The following is a 15,331-nucleotide window of genomic DNA, read 5'->3' as shown; positions in this document are numbered from 1 at the left end:
GCCAAACCCACAAGTCCTCTTCCGCTGAGCTTCTCCTTGGTACGGTTCCAGCTCCTACTCCTGCCAAGTCCTTCTTGTCCAGAAAAACCTCTTCTTCACCCAGCACAGGGAAGGAACTCGAGCTCTCCCATCAGAGAGCTCTGGAAACCCCAGCTTGGCCTCTGACCAGCTGTCTGGCTGGAGGAGACACGTCACTTCAGTTCTCTAAGCCTCCATTTCTTTGTTTATTCAATAGGCAGGTGTACCAGCTTCGGCACTGGCTACCATACGTGTCGAGGGGGGAATCACAGGTCACATGTGAGGAAGCGTAAATGTCACGGGAAGTAGGTGTTAGTGAACATGTGGGTTTTTTGAGAGGATGGGAAGAATTCAGCCAGACCTGTTTGGGACCCATCATCCCGTTTTCTTGTGAGTCAAGACCTACCAAAATGTTAACTGTGGCAGGGCTATAGGTGGATCTGATTTATTAGCAAACACCTATCTTTTTATCAATGAGTCTGCAGCACCCGCACCCACACACGGGTCCAGGTGACACCTGGTTGATGGCCATCAGGGATGAGCCTGGGAGAGGCTGGAAGGCCCAGTCAGACCTAATTTCCTCTCCAAGATTATACGCAGTGCTTCCTATAAAAAGCTCAGGTCTCATGCCGCCCCTCTTCTCTTCCCCTCCCACCCGCAGGTCCCTGCTCAAGCCCCAGCTGTCAGGGAATGGGCGAGGGGAGGGAGTCACTCACACAGGAGCAGCAGATGAAGACCATGCAGAAGGCCTCTATGATGCCCGCGATGCCCACCACCCACGTGAGCCGCAGGAAGAGGATCACCCCAAAGATGTTCTGCAGGCACGGCAGGTACACGCCCATGAAGGTGCCCATGCGGGGGGCCTGCCAGGGAGGCTGGCGTCAGTTTCTGCAGCCCTCCCCATCCCTACCAGCACCCCAGGCCCTCTCCTCTTCCCCATACTTTCATCCCCCCCCACCCCCATCTCTACCCCTCATCTCCCATCCCTTCCCCTCCCTCTGCCTCCATCTCCTATCCTTCCGTCTACATCATCCATCCCTTCACCTGAATCCTTTTTCCTCCCCACCTTCTCTCCCCTCCAGCCCTTCTTCCCCAAGGCCCTCACCTGCACCGGCTTCTTTTTTCCACCCTCATTGTTTTCTGCCTCCTCGTGCTCCCTGCTTCCCTGGGGCAGGTTGGTGTAGTTGGCCAGACCACTAAGCAGGGAGGACACCATGGGGCTAGTGTCCATCTCCTCCTGTGGAGGGAAGTTGTCAGTGCTGGGGTGCCAGGGTCTAGAGGAGGGTGAGCTAGGTGGTAGGAGGCAGAGAGAGATGGGGACCAGGAGGCAAGCCATTGAGACTAGGATGAGATGGGCAGGGAGAGAGGGAGTTAGGATAAGAAGTGGAGGAGCAGGCGGAAAGGGCAAGGAAGAAGGCGGACCTGAGGGAGCAATGGAGAGGAGGGGACAGTGCCCCAGGGAAGGAGGGAGGGAACGGCTGATGAAGGCAGAGATGAATCGTGGGGGGAGTCCCAGGACCCCAAGCAGCCCACCTCAAACAGGGCCATGTTCTTGCCATCGTACTCCTTCCCCTTCTCTGTGTCGGTGCTGTTGATGAAAGGGCTGCTCTCCTTGGGGTTGCCATCCCCTGAGAAGGCAGAGGAGTGAGAAACTCGGCATCAGTTGTTTGCCACCCGTCTGCCCGGGCACCCAGCTGGGTGGCCACTTTAACTCGCTGAACCTTGGTCCACACATTGAAAAAATGAGCTAATGCTACCTCCCCTGCAGAATTTTAGTTCTGTATAATAAACCTAGCGCACTCCCTGACATGTGCAGGGTATTTAATGAATGTGGAAGTGCTTCCTTGCTCTGGTTGGGGGGTGGGGTGGTCCTACTTCATTCATCAGGGCACCCTAGACTCTCCAGAGTTCCCTCCTTGACCATAACTGGCCCATCCTGGTGTTTGGGAGGTGGAAGCACGGTCTTTCCTAGAGGGGAGGCAGAGACCACTTCAGCTGGAGGCCCCCAGGATACTCCCCCTCTTGGAAAAGTGACCCCCTTTGGCATATCCTGTGTCCCTGGTTCATCTGCAGTCGTTGTGTATTCACTGGATGTCTCTTGCATGCTGATGTGGGGGTGGGGGTGGGGGAATAAAACACAGCCTAAGACCATTGCTGCCCTCGGGGAACACAAAGGCAGGGGAGATAAACCCATAGCCAGCCGTTTCCAACCCAGAGTGGTAAGTTGTGTGGCAGAATATGAACGAAGGACTGTGGGAACACGGGAGAAGCACTCAGCCCAGCCTGGGAGGTCACGGAAGGCTTCCCAGAGGAAGTGACGTGTTGGCTGAGAACTGAAGGATGAGTAACAGCTACACTGGGAGGGAGCCGGGAGGGTGTTCCAGGCAGATAGAACAGCAGAACAGCGCGTTCGATGGCCCAGAGGTAAGAGTGAGCTGGACTGGGTCAGAGGGCCTGAAAGAAGTTTGATCTGGAGGAGTCTAAGGAAAGGGAATGAGGGGAGGGGCGCTGGAGGATGGAGGAGAAGCATATGAAGAAAATGAGGCTAGGACGGTAGGTGTGGGCTGGGTCCTTACATGACTAGCCAACCACGTTAAGGACTTTGGACTTCATCCAGAGGACAATGGGAAGTCACTGAAGAGTTTCAGGCAAAAAAGTACCAAGGACAAATTTGTGTTTTAGAGCAATCACTCTGGCCTTTTGACGAAGAATAAAGAAGTTAGTTAGGGGGTACTTTCTTGATGGTCCAGTTGTTAAGACACCATGCTTCCACTGCAAGGGGGGATGGGTTCAATCCCTGGTTGGGGAACTAAGATCCCAAATGCCACATGTGGCCAAAAAAACAGAGAAAGAAAAAATGCAGAAGCTAAGGACTTTCAGAAATCTGGGCAAGGACTGGTGATATCCCAGACCAGAGCAGTGTGGAAAAGTGAGCAGACTCCAGAATTATTGGCACATATTTCTATGCCAGATGTGTGTGGATGTGGGAAGGAGGGATCTAGGATAATGCCTGGATTTCTAGCAGAGGTAAATGGGTGGATGATGGTGCTATTTAATAAACGGAGGAAAAGAGGGAGACTGGGGGTGGGGAAGAGGCTGAATTTGACTGACAGTGAGGCACTGTAGGACACTCAGGAGAACTTGTCCAGAAGCACTTGGATCAGCCAGGGACCCAGGAGAGACACTGGGCATGAGAATCAGGGGTAACCCATGAAAAGTTGTGTAGCAAGTGTGTGAAACCATGTGCCTGGATGAGATCATGCAAGGAGGAAGTCTCCAGGGCATTAAGGAGAGGGTCCTTTCAAAGAGACATAAGCAATCCCCCCCTACACACACAGAGGCACACTCCCTTGGTTCCAGCCATCACACTTTCTCAGTTTTCAGGGCTGAATCCCAGTAGTAGATATCTCTGTGGACTCTGGGGAAACTCTCCAATGACCAAGACAGAAGTGAAGTGGAGGCCCTACATATTCTGAATTTCCTATCCCTTCATCTCCTGACCTCTCTGTCTCTCCATCTCCATTCTGCCCAAATCCTTCCCATCCTCTCCTCCTGGAAACCTCCCTTAGTCTCTCAGCCAGGGTCCATCCCCAAAGCATGACCTGCTATAAATCCAGTCTCATCCTGACTCAAAACTGTGGAAGTGATGCTCACTTCCTCAAGGTAAACCCACCACCCGCTGTCTCCTGCCACCACCTCCACTTCACTCATCAAGCCAAGAACTCCTGACCCCCAGATAGGACTTCCACCAGCTCACTCTTCTCCTCACGTCCATGAGTTCCTGGGACTAGCAGACCGGTCCTGCCAGTGGGAGCCTGGCACATACTAGGTGCTCAGCAAAAAGTCTGTTGAGGGGAATTCCCCCGGGCTCCCTTCCTGACCCTCAGGGTCTCGGAAGAGCTCTTTGGGGCTAGAGAACAGGAGAAGTAAAAGTGAGGTGGGTCCCTCTTCATTTTTAAGATGCTGACAAGAGGCCTCGTGTTCTCACCACATTATAGTGGGAACTAGGGGGTTGGGGATGAGATGAGAAGAAATTTCTTAATGGTTAGGAAAACAGGCTGGAGTCAAGAAGATTTAGGTTCCAGTCCCAACTTCGTTGGCTGTGTCCACCCCTTGGGCAAGTCACTTAAACTATGCCTCGGTTTCCTACTTTGCAAAGGGATAATAATCGTGTTTGATTCAGGGCTGTGGTGGGAATTAAGTAAAATAATGCCTGTTGGGCGTGTGTGTACTGGGCACATAAGTGTACTTACTGCTGTTACTATTACAATCACGATTATTACTAATATACGTGGTACCCCACCCACCCTGGGCGCCCTATCCCACACCCTTTCCCCAGCGGCAAGATTTAGGGGCCCCGTCTCCTGTGGGTTCTCCTCCCCGCGGCTCTTCGGGGTTAGGACCGTCAGGCACGAGAGCACCCCATTCCTTTCACACCCCTCCCCTCCTCCTTCGTGGGGGCGCGGGGAGCGTGCAGGGCGGGAAAGAGGGCGTCCTGGCCGGAGACCCAGCATCGAAGCAGCTCCGCGCCGGTTTCCATGGCGACCGCGCGGGCAGAGAGCGCAGCGCGGAGCAGAGCCGGCCACGCGCCCGCAGCGGCTTATGTAACGCGGCGCGCAGCGCGGAGCCAGACTCCGGGCCGGAGCCCAGCCAGGAGATGAGGGCAGAGGAGGGGGCAGCTCGTAGGCTTGTCCTGAGTCGCGCTTTTCCACCCGCCGTCTGGACGGGACGCCAGGCCCCCAGCCTGGTCTGCCAGGACTGATTTCGACCCCTCCCTGGAACCCCGGTTGAGGGGGAGGGTTGAGCTTCACGAGCCCTCAGAGGGGCAGGACCGCGAGGGAGGATCTCGCCCCCTTTCCCTTAGCCGGGAGTCAGAAGGCTGGGAGATCGCCGTGCGGCGCGCGCGCAAGAGGCCGGGCCAGACGGAGGCTGAGCCCTCTCCGCCCCCGCCCTCGCCCCCGCCCCCTGGGAGCTCTCAGCCCGAATCGGCTTTCAATTAAGCTGCGGCCGCCAGAGCTCCCATGGAGGAAACAGGCTAGCGGCGCGGGCTAAGGAGCCTCCCCTGGGGGCCTGGGGCAAGGCCTCGGGGAATCCCCAAGCCAGATGAGGGGAGTAGGGGACGGCGTCAGACCCCAAGAGGAAAGGAGACCTGGGGGACAGAGACAATATCCTTGTGTTCTTTAGTCCAGAGGAGCCTTCTTTCTCTGGTCATTCCCACCTCTCCGAGGTCAGGACCCAGGTCTCCTACATTTCCAAGAACCTAAGTTCAGAGATGCCGGATTTTTTCGGTTTGATGGTCTTCCCTAAAGCCCCAGAGGTCCTTGGACCACCCCCGCCCCCGCCCCCCCAGCCCCCATCACCGTCTCCAGGCACCACTGGGAGGCCTTCTTTCTCTGGGGCCAAAAAGCCTGACCCAGGTCCTGGCCACTCAGAGAGAGAGAGAGACAGAGAGAGAGAGACAGAGAGAAAGTCTGCAGACGAGTCTGCTACACCCAGAGTCTGGAAAACTTGTGGGGAGGGGGTAGAACTGAAGGGAGTTCCTAGTTGGAGTCCTGCTGCACACTCTTTTCTAGGCCACTTGAGACCCTGCAGAAATCCCGTGGCCCAGGAAGGCGCCGTCGTCAGGGGTAGGGCAAGCAGGACGTGGGGGACTGGACCAAACCCTGTGTCTGGGGGAGCAGAGCCCCCTCCTCAGAGTGGAGACATCTGAAGGGGTTCCCATGTGGGATGACGGCCCCCACCTCCGTTCCCTAGGAGCAGCGACGGGATGCCCGGCTCTGCTGCAGACTAGACTTTGCCAAACCACCCGCTTCCCGAAGCCTGAACCTGCTATGGAGGAGGGCGCCTGCGGATTGACCCCAGGGTCACTGGGGAGATGGATGAGTTAGCCAGTCAGTAGTTCCTGCCCCTACTCAGCTTCAGGGAGGAAGAAGGGGTGTCAGAGGATGAGGGACCCTGGTGTCCACAGCCTTCCAAGCGGCCACTTGGCTCTGACTTGGACCCAGGATCCGGAGGACTTCAAGTCCAGGCTGCCTGTCCCTGAAAGACCCTGCGCTTTGAGCCTTTAGGACCCTTGGGCCTTCCCCGGGGGGAGCTCTGCAGGAGTCTTGGACCAGAGGGTCAAGCAATGCCCAGGGGAGCGTTTGAAGGCGCTGAGCGCAGACAGCCAGAGCATGAGGCGCGCTAGTGCGCAAGGGACGCAGCGCCGCTGGAGGGTGGGGGGTGGGGGCGGCTGACAGCCGTGATGGATGGCTGAGACCGCTGGGGGGCGGCGGGGGGCCTGGGAGCCCGAGGGGGTGGCTGGCCTCGAAGACCTCAGAGCAGGGAAACCGCGGAGGAGGGCGGGGGAGAGCGGGAGCCGCCAACGGACTCGCTCCAAGCCCCTCTGGTCCTAGCGAGTCTCCGCACCCACCGCAGCGCGTCCGCAGTGTCCGCGCCACGGAGCCGGGGATTCGGCCGCTGGGACCCCATTCCTGAGGCCTCACTGGGGAAGCTAGCAGAGCTGAGTAGAGAGACTCCCCTCTGCCCCACCCTGGAAACCTCACAGCTATCCCAGAGTACCCAGAGGAAAGGGAAAGGGGAAAGAAAAGAGGGTGATCTTGCTTCCCGTCCTGAAAAGGAACCCATGGGAACGCGAGAGGGAGAAGGAGATTCCGCAAAGTAGAGCTGAAAATCCCCGGAGGAGGTTCGCTTCAGTCGGAGGTTGGATCTCGGGCAGCTTTGGGGGAGGGGGCCCGGACTGCATCAAGTGACCCCTTAAGGAGACACCGCAGCCGGACGGGGGCTGTCATATGCCTCCAACCCCCCCCCCATAGGCACCTTCCCCCCACCTTTCAGCTGGAAGTCTCAAAGCGAGGGACTGCAGCAGACTGCGCCCCCCCAACACCCGCGCTCTGCGCCAGGACTCCAGGGTCCCTTCTCGGGAAAAGGAGCCCTCCTCCCGCCCGTCGAGCTCCACGTCAGCCCATTCTAGCTCTTCCAACCCGTTCCCACTGACTCCCCCGCTTAGCTAGCCCACGTCTGCCCCCGGGCCGTGGGCAGTGGCAAGCCCTCGGCCCCCCGTCCTGGCCCCGGGTGCGGCACATTCCAGCACCTCGCACGGCGCCTGGCGCATTCCAATGGAGCTGGGCTCCAGGCCGACTTGGGCGCCCACCGCCCGGGTCAATCCCAGCCTCGCCTCCGAAGGAGGCGGCCCCCGGCTCTGCCTCTAACCCCAGAGCTGCTTCCTCTCCTCGCCGCCCCCGATCGCTTACCAGGGTTGGCTCCCCCATCGCCGTCCTCGCAGTCCGTCAGGTTGTTTAGCATGGTGGCGGCGCGGCGCCGGGCCCGGGGATGGCTGCGCCGCCTCGCCCGCGCCCCTCTGCCTGCCTTCGCCGCTCTCTCGCTCGCTCTAGCTCTCTCGCTCTCCGCTCCACGGAGGAAGAAGCTGCAGTGCCCGCCCGCCCGGCGCACACACACTCGCACACGGACACACGCTCACACCCGCGCGCGCCCCCTCTCAGCGGCGGCGCGGCTCACCTCATCCCGTATGCAGGAGGCGTGAGCCACTGGCTGGGTTTTGGGGGGGGGGGAGCGAGGGAGGGAGGAAGAAGAGGGGATGAGGGGCGGGCAGTGCGCTCCCGGAGGCCCCCTCGCACGGAACCTGGGGGCTTGCACCGGTGGGATGTAGAGGGTGCTGCGGGAGACGGGGGCCTCGCCTCCCGGGAGCAGACGCAGCTCTGCCCGCCCCCCACTCTCCGGCGCAGGCGGGGCCGGCACGTGGGCAGGTGCCATCCCGCGCCCTAAAAATAACGGCAGGGAACTAGGTCGCGGCCGCGGGGAGGCGGCCCCGCAGCGGCTGCCTGGCCGGGGGTCTGGGCTGACCCCTAGAGGGAATATGCGGGGATCTGAGGCGGCAGGGGGAGCGCGCCGTGGAATATGGGTCCCTGGAGAGCTTGTCTGCAAAGCTGGGGAGGCCGGCCCTGAAGAACGCTGTGGAATCCTGCCCTCGCCCACAATCGCTGCTCAGGAGGCTGGAGCTAGGGATGTGCGAAGGCCAGAGCCTTTAACTCAAGTACCATGCTGGCCCCCGGGGGGTCAGGGTCAGGGGCTGAACTGTCTGGTTCATCCTGGCTTAAAATGGGAGGCATGAGTCTGAGGAGTAGCAGTGAACCCTTTCTTTCTGTTTAGACCGATAGAGGTCTCAGCGTCTCACCTCAAAGGCAAATTACTGGAGTCCCAAAACAAGGGACCCCACCCCAAGCCCCACGCAAGGAACCTGGGAAGGAGAGGTGGTGAGGAGGAGAGAAGGCGGCAATGAGGTTCTGGAGCGCTGATTCCCCACTGGGGATGGTGCAGCCTCTGGGGAGGGCAGGCCGGTCGCATGCTGGCCAGGAATGGAGTGGGGGAGGGGAGAATGAGGCCGCCTGTCGGTTTGGGACCAGATTTTTCTCCTGGGGCGGGAGTGTCTAATCCCCTAATCCAGGATTGCTTTCTGAGGATTCCAGAGCTGACATGCTTTCTGCGTTCCTCCCCCTCCCCTGACACCAGTCCCCTAGAAGCTTGATTGTCCTGGGACCCCCTCAGCACCCAAGACTCCAGACTTAGCCTATGGGGAAAGACCTCAGGAAGTGGCATCAGCAGTGCGGACCCTTTGAGCCCCAGCAAGATGGAAACATCCAATGAGGAGAGCAGATTTAGGGCAAATGATTTTGAGACTCACCCAAGCTCCCAACAGTAGCCCTCTAAGTTTCAGGGGAGTTCCAGGCCTGGAGAGGATGGCTTCAATCATCTTAGCTAATGCATAGCTTTCATTTTACAGGTGAAAAAGCTAAGGCTCACTGTTGATGGGGATGGGGGGAAATGACTGCCTATGAACACAGTACCAGTGAATGGCAGAACTTGGTCTAGAATCCAGTTTCCTTTATTCCAGTTTAGGACTCTTTTCCTCAACATAACCTCTTTTGAAATGGGTCCTGCCTCCAAAAGAAGAGGCAAAAATGCAATCATATCCAAACTGCTCAGTGCCTCTCATCCTTGGCTACTAACAAAGGAACAGGGACTGGGTTGGAGATGAACTCTCTCCCTTTTCTTGTGCTCAGGCTTTATAGGTGCAGGGCCAGAGTGGCCTCTCAGCTTGCAACTGGAGGTGGGCCCAGAAGATCTTCAAGGGTCCTAGAAAAAATAAATCTGCACCTCTAGCGATCCAGTTCTAGGACATGAGTTTTTCAGGACCATGGACAGGGCCTGCGGCTCAGATTCTGTTGTCACCCATGTGTCGCTGGCTTCAGATTGGATCAACCACCGAGTCTTCAGCAGCTAACTGAAGTGGGACTCTGAGGCATCCTCCAGTAAAATAACCCCTTCACTGGATTTTATGGACACTGGAAGGACTCTTTAGGGTGGAGAGCTAGCTATTCAGACAAAGTGTGAGAATTGGCCTTCTTGGCTTTCCCAGAGAGAAAACCACCCACCCACACACAAAAATTGAAATGAGTTTAAATTGGTGACAGGGGTTAAAGGGATTGCAGGTGGGTAGGCTAGTGTTCAAGAAATTTTTAAGCACTGCATTTCACAAACCACCACCACCACCAATATGCTTTTCTACTACTCTGTAGAGACAAGTCATACAGTAACATGTGTAGTGTGTTTGAGAAGTGCTGAGAAATAAGTGCTGAGGTTTTTCAGCAATCCTGGGTCTGGGATGTTCCCCTGGGAGTATTTCCCATTTGTGGTCCAGAGCCCTGGCCACTCAGAGAGGGACTGAGCCCACCCACAGAGAAAATCTAGATCCCAAGGGAGAAGATGAAGGCAGGCATGGTCCTCTTCCCCTGGGTGTCCCACCTGGGCACCCTCACCAGACCTCCTATCTGACAAGGCATCCAGGATTCAGGGGATAGTGGTGCTGTCCTGTCCTCTGCCCCAAAACTCTGCATTTCCTTGGGCAAAGCTGGGTTCCTCTCAGGCCCTGAGTATCTCCGTCTATAGAATGAAAGAGTGAGGCTGCATAATCCCTGGGCCTTCTTCCCACCCTGAAAATTCTCCATTTATCTCAGACCAAATCCATGGAGCTCTTCAAGAGGAGCCAAGACCAACAGAGGAGACAGCCACAAGGGGAGACCCCAGTCCTTTGGTTCACAGCCCCCACCTCTCAAGAAGACTGATCCCCATTCTGGCCTCAGGCCAAGCCTCTGCAGTGAGGCTTTCAGAAAACACATCGCAGGCACCTCCTCCACTGGCAGCCTGGCCTTGGCCAGTAAGGGTGACCATCAGCTCTGAGCCCCAGGAACATGGCTGCAAGCTCAGCACCCCATACCCACCAAGAGCCCTCGGAGGATCTAGGGCCAGGGGCATCCTCTCATTAAATCATCACGAGGTGCAGAGCCTGGCACGGGTCTTATTTCTCAACTCTGAGTCTCTAAAATTCATCTCCCCTTCCACTTATGCTTCTCAGAAAGAGAGAGAGAGAAAAAAAAAAGTCAGGGGAACTGCCTCCTAATATCAGGATTTGGACACTGGAAGGAATTTTGTAAATTATTTTTTAACCAGTCCTCCTATCTGGGGAAATTGGAAGAAACTGAAAGAAAATAGAAATGGAAAGCTATGAATTCGCTCCATGGGATGAACCTGTGGCAGCCTAGGGCCTAGAATCTGGCTCCCTGAACTTCAGCCCAGGGTCCCAGCCACTGAATCAGGACAAGGAGCTGTTTGAAAGAAACTGGAGCCACTTGACGGGGTCCTCTTTCTATGGAAGGTAGGCATAGTGTTCCTCTTTCTGGCTCAGTCCCTATCCACCCTTGTCTCTATATCATTATCCCCACGGCCTAACCCACCCACCCCCAGCTCTGGCCTCATGGAGCTAAGGCCCTGAACTCCGTTCTTCACCCTTCTCTCCCCCACTGGGAGGGCCCCTCCTCTGGAACCCAAGCTCTTGCCATGAATTGATGAGTCTGGGGCAGAGCACACACCCCCACACACACACATAGGGCCCGCTGCAGACACGTCAACCACCATCATCTCCGTGGTAACCGGGGGCTTAATTAACAGGCTGCAGCCCGGTCACCATGGCAATGGCACCCCGACAGCCCCCCATTCCTCTATAGATTCAGTCCATCTTCCCTCTTTCTCAATCAGGACCCCCTTCTCACTGTACCCACCCCCATCCCCACCCCACCTGGAGAAGCTGGTGCCCGCAGATCACTCTGGTTCATTGAGAAGAGGGGAGGGGAGGTGAGGGGGATGAGAGAGAGAGAGAGAGAGAGAGAGAGCAGCCCATCACCATGGCAACTACAGCCCTGTTCATAACCAGTTTGTTGCCATGGTGATTCCCAAGGCTCACCTTGGGCTGAGGTAGTGGGCAGTGAGGTTCAGAGTCCTGACTTGAGGAGTGAGTGACCAGAGAACTCCTTGGATAGGCTGGAGATCTCCAGATCAGATATTTATACCAATAATTCAGTGTTGTTCTTCCCAATTTACAGATAGAGACTGAAACATGAGGTTTGGGTATGGGGGAGGTAGAGAACATCATCTTTCTAGATCATCAAAGAATCTAAGCATTTTAATGGCTAGAAGGACCCTCAGATAGCTTCCTGTTCAACTTCTTTATATACAGCTGGGGAAATTGAGGCCCAGAGAGGGGAAGCAATGTGCCCAAGGCCACACCACAGAGCCTGGGCTAGAGTGTGAATGGGCTACACTGTGGTCTTGCTCCATCCCCCTGGCACAAGTTGGCTCCCTCTCACTCCATGCGGACACATCTCAACTCCTGTTAGTCTTAACCAGGCCCAGCACTCTTCCCAAGGCTCTGTCTTCCTCCATAAGAAACGGACATAGCAAGGAGCAATACAAAGGATGGAGGAGTAGCTCAGAGTTGTAACAATTGATCCCAGGTCCAGCCAAGTAATCATCAATCTTCCCCTGGTATAGATGAGGCAACTGAGGCGTGTGGACTGCAGCCCAGGATTAGTGGTAGATTCAAGGACCAGCTTCTGAATTGCTTCATTCCTCCCCCATAAGTCATATCCCCTCCTCTCCTCTGGCAGCAGGAAGCACCCCCAGGGACAACAAACTCCACTCCCTGGGTCCAGAATGAAAGACAACGCTTGTATGTAAATGAGCTACAAAACCTCCCCCAACCTTCCCCCACCTTCCACATACTGCCATCTCTCCCCTAGGACCTGGGTGAGGACAGCTGGTGGGGAGAGCGTTCCCCTGGGGCCAGAGTACTGGCTCAAGAACAGCTAGGGGAAAGATACCACCAAATTTTAAGTTCTCCTAGGGAGCTCTTATCTACTTCCCCACACACTGGCCTACCAAGGAGAGATGCTGGAGGCTGTCTCAGGGCCTAAGAGGTTAAAAATCCACAAAGTAGGGGAAGGAATAGTTAGGGATTTTGGGAAGGTCATGTACACGGTTATGTTTAAAATGGATAACCATTTTAGAATTAAAGGACCTTAACTCTGCTCAATGTTATGTGCCAGCCTCGATGGGAGGGAGGTTTGGGGGAGTTTTGTGTATGCATGGCTGAGTTCCTTCCCTGTTCACCTGAAACTACCACAACATTATTAATCGGCTATACCTCAATACAAAATAACAAGTTTAAAGTTAGGGGAAAAAAAATCCCCAAATTACTCTCAAGATGGAAGCATGTGCATGTGTAAGCTCATGCACACAGGTACCCACCCCACAGACAGACACAGAAATACACACATCAACATGCCAATCAGCACACTGGCATACAGTAACACACATAAGCACTGACTCACTGACTGTCCCACGGGTCAACAGAGCTCACGTGGGATGCTTCTCCCTCAAGACATACAAAGATACACACACACCGCCTCTGCCATAAGCCCACGGCATTCCAGATTCACATCCAATTTGCACACACACCTGCACACCCAACACTGGGAGCTGTATTTTACTTCAGTATGCAGGAGCTTGGAAATAGGAACAGGAAGACTGAACAGTCACCTTGAGATAAGAGACAGAGCCATCTTATTTTCAGGCCAGTGGATGGGGAATGGCAGGAGAGAAGGCAAAGGTAGGGGAATTAGGAGCCTACAGCTCCTCACCCCTCACCTGACGAGTGAGCAGTAAGCCGTACTAAGTGCCCAGCTGAGCACTTGGCAGTCAAATCACGAAGGTAAAAGGATGAGGTCCCTGCCCTGGAGACGTAAGAGACACACAAGTAAATAACTTCCATCCACTGGGACATGTGCTATAATGGTGCACTGGGTGGGCAGAAGAGGAATGTCTGCCTCTGCCTGGAAGTGAGAGAAAGTGAAAGAGTTTCAGAAAAGGTTAAATGAGCTATAACTTACAGAGTGAGTAGGAGTTTCCCTGGCTAATGGAGGTGGGGAAAACAGGGACAGGTATACCAGAAGCAGATGAGGGGAGATTTTGAATGACCAACTAAAGGGTTTGCCATTTATCTTACAAATGATGGGGGTGCTTATGAACAGGAAGCAGGCAGACTAGTGAGGAGGTTGGGGTCATGGTCACATGAGAGATGATGGATGTTTGGAGCAGGGTGATGATGTCAGAAGGAGAGATGTGGCCAGATTCAGGATAAGTTTTGAAGGAAGTGACCAAGACATGAGGACCACTCAGATCTGGTGGGAAGAGAAAAGGAGGCATTGATGGCTCCTAGAGTTCTGACTTTTAAATCTGTAAGAATGGTAAGAACATCACTGAAAATGAGAAAAGGGATGGACATTATGGGAAAGATGAAGAAAGGAAAGAGCCCCCCATAATCCGAGTGACCACGTTCAGTATGCGGTTGGTTCACGGGACTGGAGCCCTGAGGAAATTTAGGCCTCAGTTTGGTCATGTATTCAATGTAGAGGTTCGCCAGATAAAACCTCTAAAAGGGTTTTTGGTGCTTAAGTTTGCTGGGGTCAGGGTGAGCTCACCTGCGGCTCAGCAGCGACCCCTGGTGGCCCGAGGAGGCTCCTCCTCCCCACGTTGGGGCCACTTCAAGCGAATTCTCCACCTTCCTCCCAGACCCGAGGGGCATAAAGGGGCCCCTGCGGAGACGAGTGCATGTGCATCCAGGATGCTAATTCTTCACCGAAGCCTAGAAGGATCCCTTTCCTCCTCTCTCGTCTGTACCCTGCATGTAACTTCCATTATAAGACCACCGCGATGGGTCCTCCAGGAAGATGCCCCTGCTCCCGCCAGAGCTGGCTCCACCCACCGCTTGGGGAGCTGGAGCAGAGGGAGCTAAGTGAATCCCGCAGGGACAGGACTAGTGTCCCCACGGATTGCGCCCAGGATCTTAGCTGCCAGGGGTCCCAAACTTCTCTCTCCTGTCTTCTTCCCGGGATCCCCAAGGCGCTGTCCGCGACGCCTCTTGAGGCACTAAGGATTGGAGACCTAGCGACCCAGGTCCATGTTTCTTCCCTCCGTCGACTCGGTACACTACTGGCCCGAACCCTTTCGTCTTTGGTCCCGCCCTTTTCTGTCCGCAAACTAGGATGGTCTTACCTCCTCCCATTGGCTCTGGACCCACACGGCCCGCCCTCTCCCTCCCTCTAGCCCCGCCTTCTCCCTCGCTACTGCCCCGCCCCCTACCCGAGATGGCCCAGCCCCCGAGGTCCTAGCCTTGGTATCATAAGACACGCCCCTCGCCTCTAGCTCCGCCCTCTACCCGAGATGACCCCTCCCCCTGACTGCGCCCCGGCCCAGCTCCCGAGGCCCTAGCCTTCGTAGCATAAGACCCGCCCCCTCGCCTCTAGCTCCACCCTCTTCCGTGTGTCCCCGCCCACCTCAAATCTGGCCCCTCCCCTCATCATTGCTCCTGCAGCCCTCTCCGGTTCCCCAGCGCCCAGCTCCTCTCCCTTCTTCGGCCTTCCGAGGGTACTGACCCTCTCCCCACCGGTCCCGGTCCCTCCCCTCCCAACCAAAGGCCCGCTCGCCGTGGCCCCGCCCCTGACTCGCCCCGCCCACCCTACAAGCCCCGCCCCCCGAGGCCTCTACCTTTGGCGTCTCCCCCTGAGAGGCGGCGGCGGCGGTCTGCGGCTGAAGGCCCGTGGGGCCCCGGGTCAGAGGCCCCGGCGGGCCCCGCCGGGGGCAGCGACGTGACGGTGAACCTGCGGCTCATGGTGCGGAGAGGGGCCGGGCGGCTGCGGAACCGGCCCGGATCGCACAAGTGGCCGCAACCCGGCTCCGGGAGGCAGAAGGAGCGGATTCCCCCTCCCCGCCGGCCGCCCCCCGCCGGCCGCGGCGCCGCGCAGGGTCCTAGTGCCCGCCGGGCTTTGTGCCTCCGTGTTTGGCCACGTGGCTCTGGGGCCTTGGGCTCTCAATTCCGCTGGAAGCGCCTGAGGGTCCAACC

At 56.5% G+C, this 15,331-nt stretch overlaps 1 protein-coding gene across 3 annotated transcripts in view; it reads right to left on the bottom strand.

Annotated features, from left to right (window-relative positions):
• The window catches only part of SLC12A5 (solute carrier family 12 member 5), a 36,584-nt gene extending 21,469 nt beyond the window's left edge, over positions 1 to 15,115 (bottom strand). For 2 of the 3 annotated variants that reach the window (XM_025000472.2, XM_025000473.2), the window contains exons 1-4: positions 14,977 to 15,115; positions 1,552 to 1,646; positions 1,124 to 1,255; positions 735 to 881 (exon numbers count right to left, since the gene is read on the bottom strand). In XM_025000472.2, the coding sequence (XP_024856240.1) occupies positions 735 to 881; positions 1,124 to 1,255; positions 1,552 to 1,646; positions 14,977 to 15,100 (498 nt within the window). In that variant the 5' untranslated portion in view covers positions 15,101 to 15,115. 3 annotated transcript variants of the gene reach the window in all.
• Positions 15,116 to 15,331: the final 216 nt, after the last annotated feature.

The sequence above is a fragment of the Bos taurus genome, chromosome 13 (genome assembly GCF_002263795.3).
Source record: "Bos taurus isolate L1 Dominette 01449 registration number 42190680 breed Hereford chromosome 13, ARS-UCD2.0, whole genome shotgun sequence".
Classification (NCBI taxonomy): domain Eukaryota; kingdom Metazoa; phylum Chordata; class Mammalia; order Artiodactyla; family Bovidae; genus Bos; species Bos taurus.
Note: the sequence above shows the minus strand (reverse complement) of the source record. Positions and strands in the feature narration are given on the sequence as shown.